This window comes from Pseudophryne corroboree, chromosome 8 (genome assembly GCF_028390025.1).
Source record: "Pseudophryne corroboree isolate aPseCor3 chromosome 8, aPseCor3.hap2, whole genome shotgun sequence".
Classification (NCBI taxonomy): domain Eukaryota; kingdom Metazoa; phylum Chordata; class Amphibia; order Anura; family Myobatrachidae; genus Pseudophryne; species Pseudophryne corroboree.
Window position 1 is genome coordinate 43508902 of NC_086451.1, and position 18789 is coordinate 43527690.

General features: G+C 44.8%; 1 protein-coding gene across 2 annotated transcripts in view; it reads left to right on the plus strand.

Annotated features, from left to right (window-relative positions):
- Positions 1-18789, plus strand: part of LOC134948362 (ficolin-2-like) — a 48831-nt gene that overhangs the window by 18185 nt on the left and 11857 nt on the right. For both annotated transcript variants that reach the window (XM_063936296.1, XM_063936295.1), the window contains exons 2-7: positions 6786-6899; positions 12532-12585; positions 13915-13944; positions 16032-16067; positions 17384-17511; positions 18659-18788. In XM_063936296.1, the coding sequence (XP_063792366.1) occupies positions 6786-6899; positions 12532-12585; positions 13915-13944; positions 16032-16067; positions 17384-17511; positions 18659-18788 (492 nt within the window). The remainder of the gene's footprint in view (positions 1-6785; positions 6900-12531; positions 12586-13914; positions 13945-16031; positions 16068-17383; positions 17512-18658; position 18789) is intronic.

Consider the following 18789-nt stretch of genomic DNA (forward strand, 5'->3'; position numbering starts at 1 on the left):
TTCTCCACATTTTCTGGATGTAACCTCGTACGCCGATTGCTGACAAGGTGAGCGGCGGCACTAAACACTCTTTCGGAGTACACACTTGTGGGAGGGCAACTTAGGTAGAATAAAGCCAGTTTGTGCAAGGGCCTCCAAATTGCCTCTTTTTCCTGCCAGTATAAGTACGGACTGTGTGACGTGCCTACTTGGATGCGGTCACTCATATAATCCTCCACCATTCTATCAATGTTGAGAGAATCATATGCAGTGACAGTAGACGACATGTCCGTAATCGTTGTCAGGTCCTTCAGTCCGGACCAGATGTCAGCATCAGCAGTCGCTCCAGACTGCCCTGCATCACCGCCAGCGGGTGGGCTCGGAATTCTGAGCCTTTTCCTCGCACCCCCAGTTGCGGGAGAATGTGAAGGAGGAGATGTTGACAGGTCGCGTTCCGCTTGACTTGACAATTTTGTCACCAGCAGGTCTTTCAACCCCAGCAGACCTGTGTCTGCCGGAAAGAGAGATCCAAGGTAGGCTTTAAATCTAGGATCGAGCACGGTGGCCAAAATGTAGTGCTCTGATTTCAACAGATTGACCACCCGTGAATCCTTGTTAAGCGAATTAAGGGCTGCATCCACAAGTCCCACATGCCTAGCGGAATCGCTCCCTTTTAGCTCCTTCTTCAATGCCTCCAGCTTCTTCTGCAAAAGCCTGATGAGGGGAATGACCTGACTCAGGCTGGCAGTGTCTGAACTGACTTCACGTGTGGCAAGTTCAAAGGGCATCAGAACCTTGCACAACGTTGAAATCATTCTCCACTGCACTTGAGACAGGTGCATTCCACCTACTATATCGTGCTCAATTGTATAGGCTTGAATGGCCTTTTGCTGCTCCTCCAACCTCTGAAGCATATAGAGGGTTGAATTCCACCTCATTACCACTTCTTGCTTCAGATGATGGCAGGGCAGGTTCAGTAGTTTTTGGTGGTGCTCCAGTCTTCTGTACGTGGTGCCTGTACGCCGAAAGTGTCCCGCAATTTTTCTGGCCACCGACAGCATCTCTTGCACGCCCCTGTCGTTTTTTAAAAAATTCTGCACCACCAAATTCAAGGTATGTGCAAAACATGGGACGTGCTGGAATTTGCCCATATTTAATGCACACACAATATTGCTGGCGTTGTCCGATGCCACAAATCCACAGGAGAGTCCAATTGGGGTAAGCCATTCCGCGATGATCTTCCTCAGTTGCCGTAAGAGGTTTTCAGCTGTGTGCGTATTCTGGAAAGCGGTGATACAAAGCGTAGCCTGCCTAGGAAAGAGTTGGCGTTTGCGAGATGCTGCTACTGGTGCCGCCGCTGCTGTTCTTGCGGCGGGAGTCCATACATCTACCCAGTGGGCTGTCACAGTCATATAGTCCTGACCCTGCCCTGCTCCACTTGTCCACATGTCCGTGGTTAAGTGGACATTGGGTACAACTGCATTTTTTAGGACACTGGTGAGTCTTTTTCTGACGTCCGTGTACATTCTCGGTATCGCCTGCCTAGAGAAGTGGAACCTAGATGGTATTTGGTAACGGGGGCACACTGCCTCAATAAATTGTCTAGTTCCCTGTGAACTAACGGCGGATACCGGACGCACGTCTAACACCAACATAGTTGTCAAGGACTCAGTTATCCGCTTTGCAGTAGGATGACTGCTGTGATATTTCATCTTCCTCGCAAAGGACTGTTGAACAGTCAATTGCTTACTGGAAGTAGTACAAGTGGGCTTACGACTTCCCCTCTGGGATGACCATCGACTCCCAGCGGCAACAACAGCAGCGCCAGCAGCAGTAGGCGTTACACGCAAGGATGCATCGGAGGAATCCCAGGCAGGAGAGGACTCGTCAGAATTGCCAGTGACATGGCCTGCAGGACTATTGGCATTCCTGGGGAAGGAGGAAATTGACACTGAGGGAGTTGGTGGGGTGGTTTGCGTGAGCTTGGTTACAAGAGGAAGGGATTTACTGGTCAGTGGACTGCTTCCGCTGTCACCCAAAGTTTTTGAACTTGTCACTGACTTATTATGAATGCGCTGCAGGTGACGTATAAGGGAGGATGTTCCGAGGTGGTTAACGTCCTTACCCCTACTTATTACAGCTTGACAAAGGGAACACACGGCTTGACACCTGTTGTCCGCATTTCTGGTGAAATACCTCCACACCGAAGAGCTGATTTTTTTGGTATTTTCACCTGGCATGTCAACGGCCATATTCCTCCCACGGACAACAGGTGTCTCCCCGGGTGCCTGACTTAAACAAACCACCTCACCATCAGAATCCTCCTGGTCAATTTCCTCCCCAGCGCCAGCAACACCCATATCCTCCTCATCCTGGTGTACTTCAACACTGACATCTTCAATCTGACTATCAGGAACTGGACTGCGGGTGCTCCTTCCAGCACTTGCAGGGGGCGTGCAAATGGTGGAAGGCGCATGCTCTTCACGTCCAGTGTTGGGAAGGTCAGGCATCGCAACCGACACAATTGGACTCTCCTTGTGGATTTGGGATTTCGAAGAATGCACAGTTCTTTGCTGTGCTGCTTTTGCCAGCTTGAGTCTTTTCATTTTTCTAGCGAGAGGCTGAGTGCTTCCATCCTCATGTGAAGCTGAACCACTAGCCATGAACATAGGCCAGGGCCTCAGCCGTTCCTTGCCACTCCGTGTGGTAAATGGCATATTGGCAAGTTTACGCTTCTCCTCCGACAATTTTATTTTAGGTTTTGGAGTCCTTTTTTTACTGATATTTGGTGTTTTGGATTTGACATGCTCTGTACTATGACATTGGGCATCGGCCTTGGCAGACGACGTTGCTGGCATTTCATCGTCTCGGCCATGACTAGTGGCAGCAGCTTCAGCACGAGGTGGAAGTGGATCTTGATCTTTCCCTAATTTTGGAACCTCAACATTTTTGTTCTCCATATTTTAATAGGCACAACTAAAAGGCACCTCAGGTAAACAATGGAGATGGATGGATTGGATACTAGTATACAATTATGGACGGGCTGCCGAGTGCCGACACAGAGGTAGCCACAGCCGTGAACTACCGCACTGTACTGTGTCTGCTGCTAATATAGACTGGTTGATAAAGAGATAGTATACTCGTAACTAGTATGTATGTATGTATAAAGAAAGAAAAAAAAACCACGGTTAGGTGGTATATACAATTATGGACGGGCTGCCGAGTGCCGACACAGAGGTAGCCACAGCCGTGAACTACCGCACTGTACTGTGTCTGCTGCTAATATAGACTGGTTGATAAAGAGATAGTATACTCGTAACTAGTATGTATGTATAAAGAAAGAAAAAAAAACCACGGTTAGGTGGTATATACAATTATGGACGGGCTGCCGAGTGCCGACACAGAGGTAGCCACAGCCGTGAACTACCGCACTGTACTGTGTCTGCTGCTAATATATAGACTGGTTGATAAAGAGATAGTATACTCGTAACTAGTATGTATGTATAAAGAAAGAAAAAAAAACCACGGTTAGGTGGTATATACAATTATGGACGGGCTGCCGAGTGCCGACACAGAGGTAGCCACAGCCGTGAACTACCGCACTGTACTGTGTCTGCTGCTAATATAGACTGGTTGATAAAGAGATAGTATACTCGTAACTAGTATGTATGTATAAAGAAAGAAAAAAAAACCACGGTTAGGTGGTATATACAATTATGGACGGGCTGCCGAGTGCCGACACAGAGGTAGCCACAGCCGTGAACTACCGCACTGTACTGTGTCTGCTGCTAATATATAGACTGGTTGATAAAGAGATAGTATACTCGTAACTAGTATGTATGTATAAAGAAAGAAAAAAAAACCACGGTTAGGTGGTATATACAATTATGGACGGGCTGCCGAGTGCCGACACAGAGGTAGCCACAGCCGTGAACTACCGCACTGTACTGTGTCTGCTGCTAATATATAGACTGGTTGATAAAGAGATAGTATACTCGTAACTAGTATGTATGTATAAAGAAAGAAAAAAAAACCACGGTTAGGTGGTATATACAATTATGGACGGGCTGCCGAGTGCCGACACAGAGGTAGCCACAGCCGTGAACTACCGCACTGTACTGTGTCTGCTGCTAATATATAGACTGGTTGATAAAGAGATAGTATACTCGTAACTAGTATGTATGTATAAAGAAAGAAAAAAAAACCACGGTTAGGTGGTATATACAATTATGGACGGGCTGCCGAGTGCCGACACAGAGGTAGCCACAGCCGTGAACTACCGCACTGTACTGTGTCTGCTGCTAATATAGACTGGTTGATAAAGAGATAGTATACTCGTAACTAGTATGTATGTATAAAGAAAGAAAAAAAAACCACGGTTAGGTGGTATATACAATTATGGACGGGCTGCCGAGTGCCGACACAGAGGTAGCCACAGCCGTGAACTACCGCACTGTACTGTGTCTGCTGCTAATATAGACTGGTTGATAAAGAGATAGTATACTACTAATATTATATATACTGGTGGTCAGGTCACTGGTCACTAGTCACACTGGCAGTGGCACTCCTGCAGCAAAAGTGTGCACTGTTTAATTTTAATATAATATTATGTACTCCTGGCTCCTGCTATAACCTATAACTGGCACTGCAGTAGTGCTCCCCAGTCTCCCCCACAATTATAAGCTGTGTGAGCTGAGCAGTCAGACAGATATATAATATATATAGATGATGCAGCACACTGGCCTGAGCCTGAGCAGTGCACACAGATATGGTATGTGACTGACTGAGTCACTGTGTGTATCGCTTTTTTCAGGCAGAGAACGGATATATTAAATAAACTGCACTGTGTGTCTGGTGGTCACTCACTATATAATATATTATGTACTCCTGGCTCCTGCTATAACCTATAACTGGCACTGCAGTAGTGCTCCCCAGTCTCCCCCACAATTATAAGCTGTGTGAGCTGAGCAGTCAGACAGATATATATAATATTATATATAGATAATAGATGATGCAGCACACTGGCCTGAGCCTGAGCAGTGCACACAGATATGGTATGTGACTGAGTCACTGTGTGCTGTGTATCGCTTTTTTCAGGCAGAGAACGGATTATAAATAAAACTGGTGGTCACTATCAGCAAAACTCTGCACTGTACTGAGTACTCCTAATGCTCCCCAAAATTAGTAAATCAAGTGTCTCTCTAATCTATTCTAAACGGAGAGGACGCCAGCCACGTCCTCTCCCTATCAATCTCAATGCACGTGTGAAAATGGCGGCGACGCGCGGCTCCTTATATAGAATCCGAGTCTCGCGATAGAATCCGAGCCTCGCGAGAATCCGACAGCGTCATGATGACGTTCGGGCGCGCTCGGGTTAACCGAGCAAGGCGGGAAGATCCGAGTCGCTCGGACCCGTGAAAAAAAACATGAAGTTCTGGCGGGTTCGGATTCAGAGAAACCGAACCCGCTCATCTCTACCATATATGTTTATCGGAGTCATTGATGATTACAACGAATGAATTCCTATATCTCAGAGATGATTTGCTCAGACTTTGTTGGTTAGTAATCACAGGCAGATAGATAGCCAATGAGGGGAACTGTTCAATAGGGGTTGGGTATGCGTGACCGGCGGTCAGCATACCTCAGCCTCTATCCTGGCAGCGGAATTCCGGAGGGGGTGGGACCAGAGCACTTTCTGCAGTCGGGCCTCAATACCCTGCAGTGTCAGCAGATAGGTTGTGACTGTGAAGCTCTGTGCCACACACGGACACTGCGCCATTCTCAGCAAGTGCCTATAGTTGGGCATGTCCTGGGAAAAGAATATACTGTATCTGCTAAGCGTCAGGGTTCATCCTTGGAGAGGGCAGCCGCAGAGGTCATGTGAGAGTCACCCTGAGAAGGGTCTGGTGCTGTGTGTACAGGAGGTGTTGGTGCAGAGTGAGTGACTGTTTTGTGCACTAGGCGTCTGGCTTCCTCAATGATAGGGACTCTACAGATAAACTACAAACTGGGCAGTCGTCCCTTTGCGTTTGTATTGTAAAACGAAACTCCTGAGTGAAGCATGATGTGGTGTAATGTCATAAGAGATCACTTCTTATTCCCACTTATAACTCATCATTTCTCATACTCAGCAAACATTTGTCGCTCATCCCTCATTCTCTATTACTCATCACTCATTGCTCGTCCCTCATCACACATCATGCTTCACTTATCATTTGGCACACATTACTTCTTATTCTCGCTTGGGGTATATTTGCTAATGTGCGGGATTATAGAAGTGTTGCCCATAAGTAATCAGATTCTAGCTATTATGTTCTAGAAGGTGCTAGATAAATGATAAGTAGAATTTGGTTGCTATGGGCAACATCTCTTATCACTTCTACAATCCCACGCTTATATAACCCATCATTCTCATACTCACTAAACAATCGTCACTCCTCACTTATTCCCTATTTCCCGTCTCTTGTCCTTGAGCACTTATCACACATCACGCACGCTCATCATTTCAGAGACATCACTTCTTATTCTCACTTATAACTCATCATTTATCATACTCACTCAATAGTCATCAACAATTTCTCATCAATCTTGTCACTGAATAAGTATCACTGTTAGCGCTCTTCACATATCCCACACTTTTGATTCTGACAAATGATGATGTCTGAGCCTGACAAATGATATAACCCAGATTGATTTACGATGTTTAACACATGATGATGACGGATTGATGGAAAGCGCTCAGAGTGAATCTTACAACAAAAGCAGCAAACATTCTATTTACATCATGTGATCATTTTCTTCACCAGAAATAAAAGTTATTGGCATTGGAGACTCCGACAAGCTGACAATTCTCAGAGGGTGTCCCGGATTTCCAGGGTCTGCCGGTCAAAAAGGAGAAGTTGGAGCATCAGGAGAGAAAGGTAAGTTTGGGAAGAATCCAGACAGATCTGTGTGGATCTGTATCAACTATCTAACCACATTGCTTTTGAAACAACACTTGAAGGCGGTTGCAACAGATGTAGTCTGCATTTATTGAATGTCATGTATTCTACAGGAGTACTTTCTAAACCATCGGTGTTACAAAAATGGGAAGGCTCTGCTGAATGAGTACACCTGGATGACCATCACACAGAAACATAGAATTTGACGGCAGATAAGAACCACTTGGCCCATCTAGTCTGCCCCTTTTTTTTATCCTTTAGGCAATCTCAACCCTTTTTGAACCTTAATTATTTGTAAGGATGTTCATATGCCTATCCCAAGCATGTTTAAATTGCTCTACAGTCTTAGCCTCTACCACCTCTGATGGGAGACTATTCCACTTATCCACTACCCTTTCTGTGAAGTCATTTTTCCTTAAATTTCCCCTGAACCCCCCCCCCCCTCCAGTCTCAGTGTATGTCCTCGAGTTCTAATACTTCTCTTCCTTTGAAGAATGTTCCCCTCCTGAACTTTGTTAAGACCCTTGATATATTTGAAAGTTTCTATCATGTCCCCCCTTTCCTTTCTCTCCTCCATACTATACATGTTAACATCTTTTAGCCTTCCCGGGTAAGTTTTGTGATGTAGGCCATGCACCATTTTAACCATATACTCATAATACATAGCATAAAAACAATTAATTCCGTGTTGATATAGGATCCACACTGAAATTCCTAGATGTTCCCACAAACTAGTGCACTAGTGATTACCAGATTGACTACTGTGGTGATCCTTATAGGAACCAATATATCCTTCAGTCCGTATTTTAAATGCACACAACTGATGGCTCAATTAAAGGGAATTTCAGATGGTACTAATAAGTCAGTTCCGTGGTTACAAGGTTACTTTTCCTTTGGCAAATTTAAGATAGTAGACTATGTAGCAAATACTCTGTTATTTATGATGTTTAATGTCTCCATTCCTTAAGCATCAATATGCCTATATCAAAGCACACTGCAGAAGCTCCGTCTGCCGCTCTCTCACTTTGACAGCATGACGGAGCGATGGGTGCTTACTACTTCCAATATTCTGGCGGCACTGGCAGGTGACCGGGCGCCGCTCACACCAGCAGCTTCGTCTGTCGCTCTCTCACCCTGATATGTCAGAGCAGTTGCCGCTTGCTGCTTACAGAAGATTTGGCGGTGCTAAAGATGGCCAAACGCCGCTGGCTCCAAGAGGGTTTAACTGACGGCCACGGTCCCCATTTAGCAAGGGGAACCCGTGCAAGTGGCTCCAATCAGACAGCCTGGCGGTATGGATGGAAGTGGAGTGAATGAAGCCGTGGAACTGTGAAGAGTACTTGAATCCTAATACAGCACTGACGCGTTTCTCGACCGGCACACACTGGTCGTTTCCTCAGAGGGTTGGATGATACTGATTCCTCTCCCTATGCAACCAAGCATCTGACATGCCTTTCTCATTGCTTTGTTGCATTGCTTTCCTGCCTTCAAGTCACTTGAAATAGTGACTCCTAAATCCCTTTCATGTCACTATACTGTAAAGTTTTAATGTACCTTTGTCTTTGTGATATTGGAGAAGATTCTGAAGGCTGGCAGCAGGTGGCACTGTTGAGACACTGCAGAGTAGAAGGGTGTAAACCAGAGGTTCTCAAATGCGTTCCTCAAGGCACCCTAGCAGTCCAGTTTCAAGTTTATCCATTCTAGGCCAGAAGTGACTTAATTAGCACCTCAGTCAATTTAATTTAATCATCTGTGCTAAGCCATGGATATTGTATACCTAAAACCTGGACAATTAGGGGGCCTTGAGGACTGCGATTGAGAACCTCTGGTGTAGACTGAAGTAATATGGAAACAGACCAGGGGGTATATTTACTAAAATTTGATTTTGGAAGGGGTTTTATGTATCTTCCAAATTGATTGAAATCGATTCTATTTGGTCTTTCTAAACTTTTAGAATTTTACCTTATTCACTAAAAATCAATTTTGCATTAGATTTTAAAATCGAATTTGATGTTGATTCATGTTTAGAAGGGTTTTAGAATTGAATCTATGAAATACCTTCCTAAATCGAACTTAAAATCCTCATTGAAATCCCCAGCCAAATAGAATGTAAAATGGAATAGAACTCACTAATTAAAGAGGAAACACACTCATTACATTGTTTTATACATGAAAATTGTTTTTATTATTATTTTTTACAATTTTTGCGGGGTTATGCAAGAGACGGCAGCTGAGCAAAAAGACAATTTTTTCAAAATATTGATTAAAAAATATCCATATGCAATTTGTAAAAAATATTATTGGAATCAAACAAAGATGCATTAAAAAATATCCATATGCAATTTGTAAAAAATATTATTGGAATCAAACAAAGATGCATTAAAAAATATCCATATGCAACTTGTAAAAAATATTATTGGAATCAAACAAAGATGCATTCTGCCAAGGATTGGATGGCTATATGTGCCTCTAATATTTAAAAAAATAAAACTAGCACATACTGCTATATTATACAAAAACCATCCCTCTGCAACTTGTCCTATAAGATTTAAGACATACAGGGATGTGTTGATAAGGTTGCAAGCATCATGGACAGAATCTGGATAGGCAATTACTTCACTCTTGTTTTTTGCCAATCTCATAATAATTTACTGTACATTTAGTAATATTGTGCTCTGGTGCTATCTTTTGCATATTTTTTCCCCTAAAAGTCTAAATATGTGCTCTACGCAACTCATGACGCTACTGACAGTACTCAGAATGTTTTTTTAGCATTTTTTTCAGTCAGGTGGCGTTTTGCATGGTATAGATACTAGATAGGTGCACAACATACCATTGTCTTGGGCATCCATTTTTGCTACATTCACAGTACCCTATGTGTTTTTGGGTACTTAAAAAGTCATCACTATCATTTTCCTATCTTTAGAATGGGGTTAGAAGCCAAAATCGAATATCTAGGATCATTCTAAATATTTGGAGATTTGAGGTTCAATTTGGAGGTCCATTTCAAAACAAACCTTAGTAAATGAGGGTATTTCATGTTGTTCTATGGGAAACCATCAAAGTTTTTTAAAATTTGATTTCTATTGGGATATGAATTGAATCTGCCAATAGAATCAATTTGACATTCGATTTAGTCTTTAGTAAATCTGTTCATCCCAAATTGAATGGAAATAGAATTGAAACAGAATCCCAAATCCCTTGAACCACCAAAATCGAACTTTAGTAAATTTCGCCCCAGGTTACAACCAGTAAGTAACGCATGTGTCACACTGCAATGGAAATTCTTGATGGGGCCGGAATACAGCCAAAGTCAGAACACAATGAGGCTGAGGTGAAGTAAGGCACATTAAAGTCTAAGCACTAAACCTTGGAGAGAGATAAAGTACCAGCCAATCAGCTCTTAACTACTATGTCACAGGCTGTTTTAAAAATGACAGTTAAGAGCTGATTGGCTGCTATTTTATCTCTCTCCACTTTATCTCTCTCCAAGGCTTAGTACACAGACCCCAAAGTCAGGAAAATCCAATAAGCAGGACAATACACAGGCAGAGGTCGGCACACGGCGAGGCTGAGACTAGGTGAAGAACAGTTAAAGGGAAGTGCAGCACGTGGGTCTAGACACAGGCAGAATTCGATACTTAGGAAAGCTGAACAAGGACTTTGGAACGAGATATGGAAAACCACCAAGGCACTCATGGGCGTAGCTACCATAGGTGCAGGGGATGCGGTTGCTGTGGGGCCCGAGTCATTATTCTCTGGGGCCCTACCCTTCCCCTGAACCTAGCTGCTGAGCCCCGGCGCTGGCTGCTTATACCCTAGAAGTGTGCTGTGCTGCTGCTCACCAGGCTGGCACCGCCTCTCCTGAGTCCTAACTAACGCTGGGAGGAGGCGTGGTTGAGCCTGTAGGGACATCATTGGACCACGGGCACCACTCCTCCTCTCAGCATCCACCTCCTCCTCCTCTCAGCGTCCACCTCCTCCTCCTCTAGATGCTGCCAGCCGGGAGAGCAGCAGATGAGGCTGCAGTACAGTTCAGCAGGCAGCAGCACACTTCAGAAAACGGTGCCCTATTGGTGAGTGCCCACCCGCTGGGAGAGGGTGCCTCTTGCAGTCGGGCGGGGTGGGTGGGGTGGCCTAACTGTGGTATGGGGCCCTAATGCACATAGCTACGCCCCTGAAGGCACTGGATAACCAGGATTTTGCTGTAATACTCAATCGCTGAGGTCTAGAGAGGAGCATCCTAAATAAGGAGCTATTAGATGACCCCACTAGCAGAGGGACCGAGAGGTCATCGCCATACAGATTACATGTTGTGAGACCAAGGTACCAGCAGCATCCCAGGGCACATAGATGTGACCCGCATCTACAAGCCAGGAACCGATGCCATGCAGACCTCAGCCACCAAGAGACCGCCATCCCCCAAACCACAGCAGCAGACCTCCCTGGACCTTGCTAGTTGGATATAGGACTTTTCTGCAGGATGCCTCCAGACCATTGATAATTATAGCATGGGGTCAGCGGCAGTGATTGTAGTACTGGCTATCCTCCTAACCCTGTCACCATTTCAGGATAGCAATAGCATAAGCATCAGACAGAGCAAATTATTTTATTATTAAAATAAAGCAAATGATATTATAATATTTTTGTTCAATTTTTTTTTAACCAGTCTCTTTTTTTTTTTTTTTTAATGAATCTGCTAAGGGAAGACAAAAATCCAGGTTTCCCGTGCAGCCTGCATGTGTGACTTGGAAAAGGTGATCTGGACTTCTTACCCTTGCAACAAGTATTGCAAACTGGTCTTGTTAAATTATGCTGAAAGAATATTCTCTATCGCTGCAATCAATGATGGAAAATATTCACTACTGCCACAAAATGATCATCATGCAGGTCCGAGACGTGATGCTGGATACAACCCGCGAGAGCACGCATCGTATCCTTACACTAAACAATATCGCAACGAACCGACCAATATCAGTGATATTGCATAGTGCAGCGTTTTCCAAACTTTTTGAATTACGACGCCCTAGAGTATTAAAAAAAATTTCATGGCACCCCATGGCCAAAAGTTTCTTATTGAGAAATTTAGAAAGTAATATTACATTGAGTAAATTGCATTTATATTCATCCTTAGGTTCAATTGCTTAGATTTGCTCCTGTTTGTCCACATATTATATGATTGGCAGCCACCAGCACTGGTTTTGCCTAATACATTAACCATAAATAATTTGAATTGACCACCAACCCAGGCCCTCTAGGGTGCCACAACACACAGTTTCAGAACCACTGGCATAGTTTGTATGCACCGTAATCTATGTCTAGTAAGTCACAAGCAAACTATGACTAAAGTCACTTACTTCTTCTTTCCATGCTAAGAGCAGTGCAACCAAGTAACGGACAGGTCAAGTGCTACTCTATGTGTGGAGCTCCATGATTTCCACGTGTAGCTTCACCACCTCCACTTACAGAGATTGTGACTTGAGAATTGGTACAATATCACTGACCCGTGTAATGTATTCCTGGAAAAGCTGCGCGACACTACTAACTTCAAATGATTGGTAAAACCATTGAGCATGATCTTATTTTTGACTTTTTTTTATATTCTTTCTAGGGCAACAAGGATCTATGGGGGACCGAGGAAAGGCCGGACCGCCTGGTGAGAAAGGTTAGTAAAATAGTATACATGCTGTAGATGTCATTTGTAGTCTCAGTAGTACATCACAAACTATCTAGATATCATACGAGCAGTTTGTTCTAGAATTTTTGTTACTTTTTGTATCTGCAACTTTTGCTCGATTCACTATCCACGTGGACCACGATTGGGAATAGTACGCTGTGGCGAGTGCGGCAGTAGCGGAGCGAGCCGCCTTGCCTGGAGCGTGGCGAGCGAAGTGAGCTTGCGAGTGTACACGTTTCCACTGATTGTGCTTAGATATGGTTAATCATACAAAATGACACCCAAAAAATAAAAAAAACACTTGTGTCAACCATTGTCATGTCAACCTTTTGTACTTGTCAACCTTACCCTCTGTCTACCTTTTACCTGTCGACCTTTTGACCCTGTCTACCTAATGCATGTTGATCATATGGTGCCGACCTAATGACTATCTATCTAGACAGTGTAGATCTTCAATACCGCACCCAAATGTTCCACATGCTCTAATCGATGCCTTCCATCGATGGCGAACCCTTTGATGCCTTCCATCGATGGCGAACCCTTTGATGCCTTCCATCGATGGCGAACCCTTTGATGCCTTCCATCGATGGCGAACCCTTTGATGCCTTCCATCGATGGCGAACCCTTTGATGCCTTCCATCGATGGCGAACCCTTTGATGCCTTCCATCGATGGCGAACCCTTTGATGCCTTCCATCGATGGCGAACCCTTTGATGCATTCCATCGATGGTGAACCCTTTGATGCCTTCCATCGATGGTGAACCCTTTGATGCCTTCCATCGATGGTGAACGCTTTGATGCCTTCCATCGATGGTGAACCCTTTGATGCCTTCCATCGATGATGAACCCTTTGATGCCTTCCATGAGTCAAAGTGACCTAAGCGGACTATCCCCATTTTCAGACACTAAGGGCCTAATTCAGACCTGATTGTAGCAGCAAAATTGTTCTCTAATGGGCAAAACCATGTACAGTGCAGGTGTGGCAGATGTAACATGTGCAGAGAGAGTTAGATTTGGGTGGGTTATATTGTTTCTGTGCAGGGTAAATACTGGCTGCTTCTTTTTTTTTACACTGCAATTTAGATTTCAGTTTGTACACACCCCACCCATATCTAACTCTCTCTGCAGATGTTACATATGCCCCACCTACACTGCACATGGTTTTGTCCATTAGAGAACAATTTCGCTGCTGCAATTAGGTCTGATTTAGGCCCTAAATCATATTATTACATAGTAATTATTGCAGCATAAGTTTGAACTTGTCCCGGTTCTCTACAGTCGCTCATTTACAATTGTTTTATATGATTTTTGATGCAGGTTCTACCACAGTAATAAAAGGTGAAAAAGGTAAGCACTTTCTACTGATGTAAAATACTATACATAAAAAAATTGACTGATGACTTATGGTTGAAACTGTCTGCAACATACCTCAGTCATATGACTACTTCCAACTGAATTGATTGGCTGAATATTAGTTCAGCCCACAAAATGGCTGCCTCCTATGTGATAATGCCACAGGACAACTTGAGATCAATTAAAAGCCACCACACACGTATTCCTCTGACTGTAATAAGTCAGGGATTATCAACCATTGTGTTACAGGTACCCCATGTGATGGGAAATGTTTACCAAGTACACACTTGTGTGGCGGAGTGGGGGAGATGTGCAGCGGGTCCCCCACAGTGCAGAGAACCCCCATACCTGTTCTGGTGGTGCCATCTTTCCAGTTATATATTCAAAAAGAGGGTAAAGGCTCAGATTCAGAGAAGGTATGGGATGGAGTGTTTCTTTGGATGCAAAAATTATGATAATGTCTACAGGAGGTGACTGAAGGAATAAGACGCCTCCTGCCAGCATATTAGATCCGAGTACTGCATCTGAAGACGCAGCATCAGATCACCATGGCGACAATAATTTTCAATGGTGGAATTCTGAGCAAGCCTAAGCTTACTCGGAATGGCCATCGCCTGCCCCCTTGTGAGGCCAGTAAACCTGTATCAGTGGATGCATACACTGTCCTCGCCACTCCCAGAAATCAGGGCTGACGCGCCCCAAATTTCCTGGAGATGCAGCAGTAATGTATCACCCTGTCCCGATCCCCAAAATGGCTGTATATGAATGATGTCTTGGTCTGGGGGCACTGTGTGCTATCTTGTAGGACTCGTTCTGCACATGTACAGAATGGGTTGTGTGTATGCGCAGTCCCACAAACATCAGTTGTACATACTTTTCTGAATCAGGCCCTCTGGCACAGTAACAGAGTGTTTGCTGATCCTGTGCGGAGCCATCTTTATATATCACTGGAAAGATGGCGTAACAGGATAAGTATAGGGAGGGTACGGACAGCCACAGTGGCACCGCACATCCTGGTCTCATGATAAATACACCATACATACCGCCTAATGTATGTGTAAATGTCCTGGACAAGTTCACCTGTGCTCCCATAATGGTGGACAAGCCTCCAGTGAAGTGACCGATACGGGGGCTTTATGGGATGTTTGCTGTTATTCGTGTCATTAAACCCCCTCCTCTGAGGGTATTGCCCGCCGCTATCCCCCGAAAGTACCACTTGAACTCTCCCTCCAGGATTTTCCTGTAGGCAATGTATTAGAAGTATCCCCTAATCTGGACACCATTATGCAAAAGTCATTTAAGTAAGTAAATGTTTTTAAAATACCCAATTAGTTTTGTTTATGTTTTATTCTTATTGTAATTGGAGCTATATTGACCAGAGGGATCTTATGACTATAGGGGGTCATTCCGAGTTGATCATAGCTGTGCTAAATTTAGCACAGCTACGACCATTAACTCTGACATGCGGGGGGACGCCCAGCACAGGGCTAGTCCGCCCTGCATGTCAGTGCCGGCCTCCCCCCGCACAAATACAAAAGCATCTCACAGCGGCGATGCTCTTGTATTTGTGGAGTAACTCCCGGCCAACGCAGCTCCTGCGGCTGGCCGGGAGTTGTGTGTCGCTGCCGCTGGCCACAGCGCCTGCGTGACACGTCACGCAGCCGCCGCGCCCCTCCAATGGTCCGGCCACGCCTGCGTTGGCCGGACCGCTCCCCCTAAACGGCGGCTTAACGCCACCATTCAGCCTCCTCCCGCCCAGCGACCGCCTCTGTCTCAGAGGCGATCGCTGGGCACTGACGACTGCCATGTGCTGGCGCATGCACAGTTCCGACCCGATCACTGCGCTGCGACAAACTGCAGCGGGCGATTGGGTCGGAATGACCCCCTATATCTTAGGTCCCCTATGGAATAAAATATAGCATAGGCTGAGAACTGAGGATAATACTACTACTAGTTACACGAATGTTTAACCTGCAAGGATCAATGACAAATGTAAATGCTGCTACTGTACCGAGATATTTTATTACTTGCTTTGTGCTAAATGCAAATCCAGCTAACAGATCTGTACTTCATCCCCCAAGGCGAGAAAGGAGAAAGCGGCCGGACAGAGTCATATGGTGGGTGAACGTCCTGAGTGTGAGTCCTATCAGTAATATGTCCTTAAAGAGTCCCAGGGTAGTTTGCGATTGGGGTTGTGGAATAAAAGGTCTAGAATTCCAAATTCAGGAAAGCTGGTGCAATACGTTGACGACAGCTCTGACTTCAGGTCACGGAATTCAAATCAAAGACAGAAATTCTGTACTGGATGTAGGTTCCAGATTATTCACATGAATAGTAAATGGCCCTGGAAATAGGAAACGTACAGAGCTCATAACCTGTAATCTAACATCTTACATATGAAATCTTGCAGTAAATAATGCGCAGTATATAATGTGAGCAGCAGACATTGGGACTTTGGGGGTTATGCTGCTATCATGCTCTTCTTACAAACATGGGTGGATTTAGGAGTCATGGAGCTCCTAGGCACAGAAATAATAGCTTACCCCAGTGGTTCCCAAACTTTTTTGAGCCACGATGGCTTAGAGCAGAGATTTTCAACCTTTTACAACTCGCGGCACACTGAACAAGATTTAAATATTGCCAAGGCACATTCAAATATATTGGTGATGCATGGTGCAGTTGCGTGTCCTAGGATGTCATGTCGCAGCTTCTCCATAGGTAACACCTGAGCCACATCTGAGAAAGCCAGAAGAGCCCATCACTGCCCGGGCCCAAAATTAGAATTGTCTCTGCAACCACTAAACCCACCAGTATTGATCATTCCAGGGCCTCAGTAGTGGCAAAACACTGACGAGCCTGGCTGTGCTTCTATGGAGACTGCTCAGGGCACACTAGTGTGCCATGGCACAGTGGTTGAAAAACACTGCCCTAGAGTATCAGAATTTTTTTCACGTCACCCCTAGGCCAAAAGTGTTTTCTTGAGAAATGTAGTAAGAAATATTAAATTAAGTAAATGGTGTTTATAGGTCATCCTTAGGTTCAATTGTGCGCTAAGGGACAAGATGTGCTTCTGTTTGTCCACATATTTTATGATTGGTAGTCACCAGCACTGGTTTTGCCTATTACGTTGACCATAAATAATTTGTATTGTCCTGGACCACCAATCCAGGTCACCCCTGCAAGTGTCCCGAGGCATCTCAGGGAGCCTCAGCACACAGTTTGAGAACCACTGCCCTAGACTATAAAAAATATCTCAGAGCATAACCCCAACTTTGGCTCTTATTGGCCAGCCTTCTGTTACCTATTTCCTAAGTACTTACTGTAGTAGCCTTCATTTTCTCCATTTAACCTAAAGCAGTAATAGCACCTAAAGTCTCAACTAAAATATTTGTATCTTTTCAATATCTACACTTTTTTGTCTCTATGACTGTAGCTGCCAGGAACTGCAAAGAGCTACATAACCAAGGGGCCGAGCTGAGTGACTGGTACACGATATACCCAGACGGCAGCCAGCCAATCAAAGTCCTATGTGATATGGACACGGACGATGGTGGATGGATTGTAAGTACTGAAAAACTGGACGAATGAAAAATGTAATTGCTAAAGGGGAGATGTACCAAACCTTGGAGAGAGAGATAAAGTTGAGATGTTGCCCAAAGCAAGCAATCAGCTACTAACTGTCATTTATCTACCGTAGTTTTTGAAATTACAATTATTAGCTGATTAACTGCTTTGGACAAAGACTTCACTTATCTCTCTCCAGCGCTTGATACATGTCCTCTTTGTGTGTTAGTATTAGACTTTGGATAAGTTCAAGTATAGATGTGTATGTGTATCCATTGGGGTGAGGCAGACTCACTTCATCCGCTGGCAGAAGGACAGGTTGCCTGAAAGTCCTAGGTGCCATTTGCCCTCAGTGATGCCAAGCTGTTGCCTACCTTACATTGGGGTAGATGTATTAACCTGTAAAAGGCATAAGGAAGTGATAAACCAGTGATATGTGCAAGGTGATAAAGGCACCAGCCAATCAGCTCCAATATGTAAATTAACAGTTAGGATCTGATTGGCTGCTGCCCTTATCACCTTGCACATTATCGCTGGTTTATCACTTCCTTATGCCTTCCCCAGGTTAATACATCTGCCCCATTGTGAGCAGGGCGCCCCCAATGCATTAGAATGCCATTTACCACTATCTAGCTAAGAATGACTCTGCTTTTCCTTTGGCCCCTTAGCCTTGCTCTCTGGGGTAAGGGAGTGAGAGGGCCCTAACCCCCCCTCCCCGCAGCCTAAACATGACCATCTGTCTCCTGCAGCTAAACCCTGACCATTCCTGGGAGTGCCTAACCCTAAGACCCCCTCCCTGCAGCCTAAACTTAATCCTCACCCCACAGCCTAAGTCTAACCCTCCCCCCGCAGCCTAAAATGAACCCCCCGCGGCCTACCTCTCCGCTGTCCCGCCAAACCCTTATTTGGGATAGTGAGGAATGTTTGGATCCTGGCGCCGGTATTCCGAGTAGTGTCAAGATTTCAGCATCTGTATTTTGACTGCAGGACCCTAACCACCGGGATCCTAACCGGATCCCCTTCCCAAAACTTGCCATTAAACAAGAATACAATAGTACTTACCACAAATACCAATGTAGGGGAGAGCTAATGCTTTGGTCATCCAGCAGGTATTCTAAAATTGTGTCTTCTCCCCTTGCTGTAGGTGTTCCAGAGACGTTGGGATGGGTCAGTGGATTTCTTCCGGGACTGGGATGCCTACAAGAAAGGGTTTGGAAGCCGACTGAATGAATTTTGGCTGGGGAATGATAATCTCCAGAAAATAACCTCATTAGG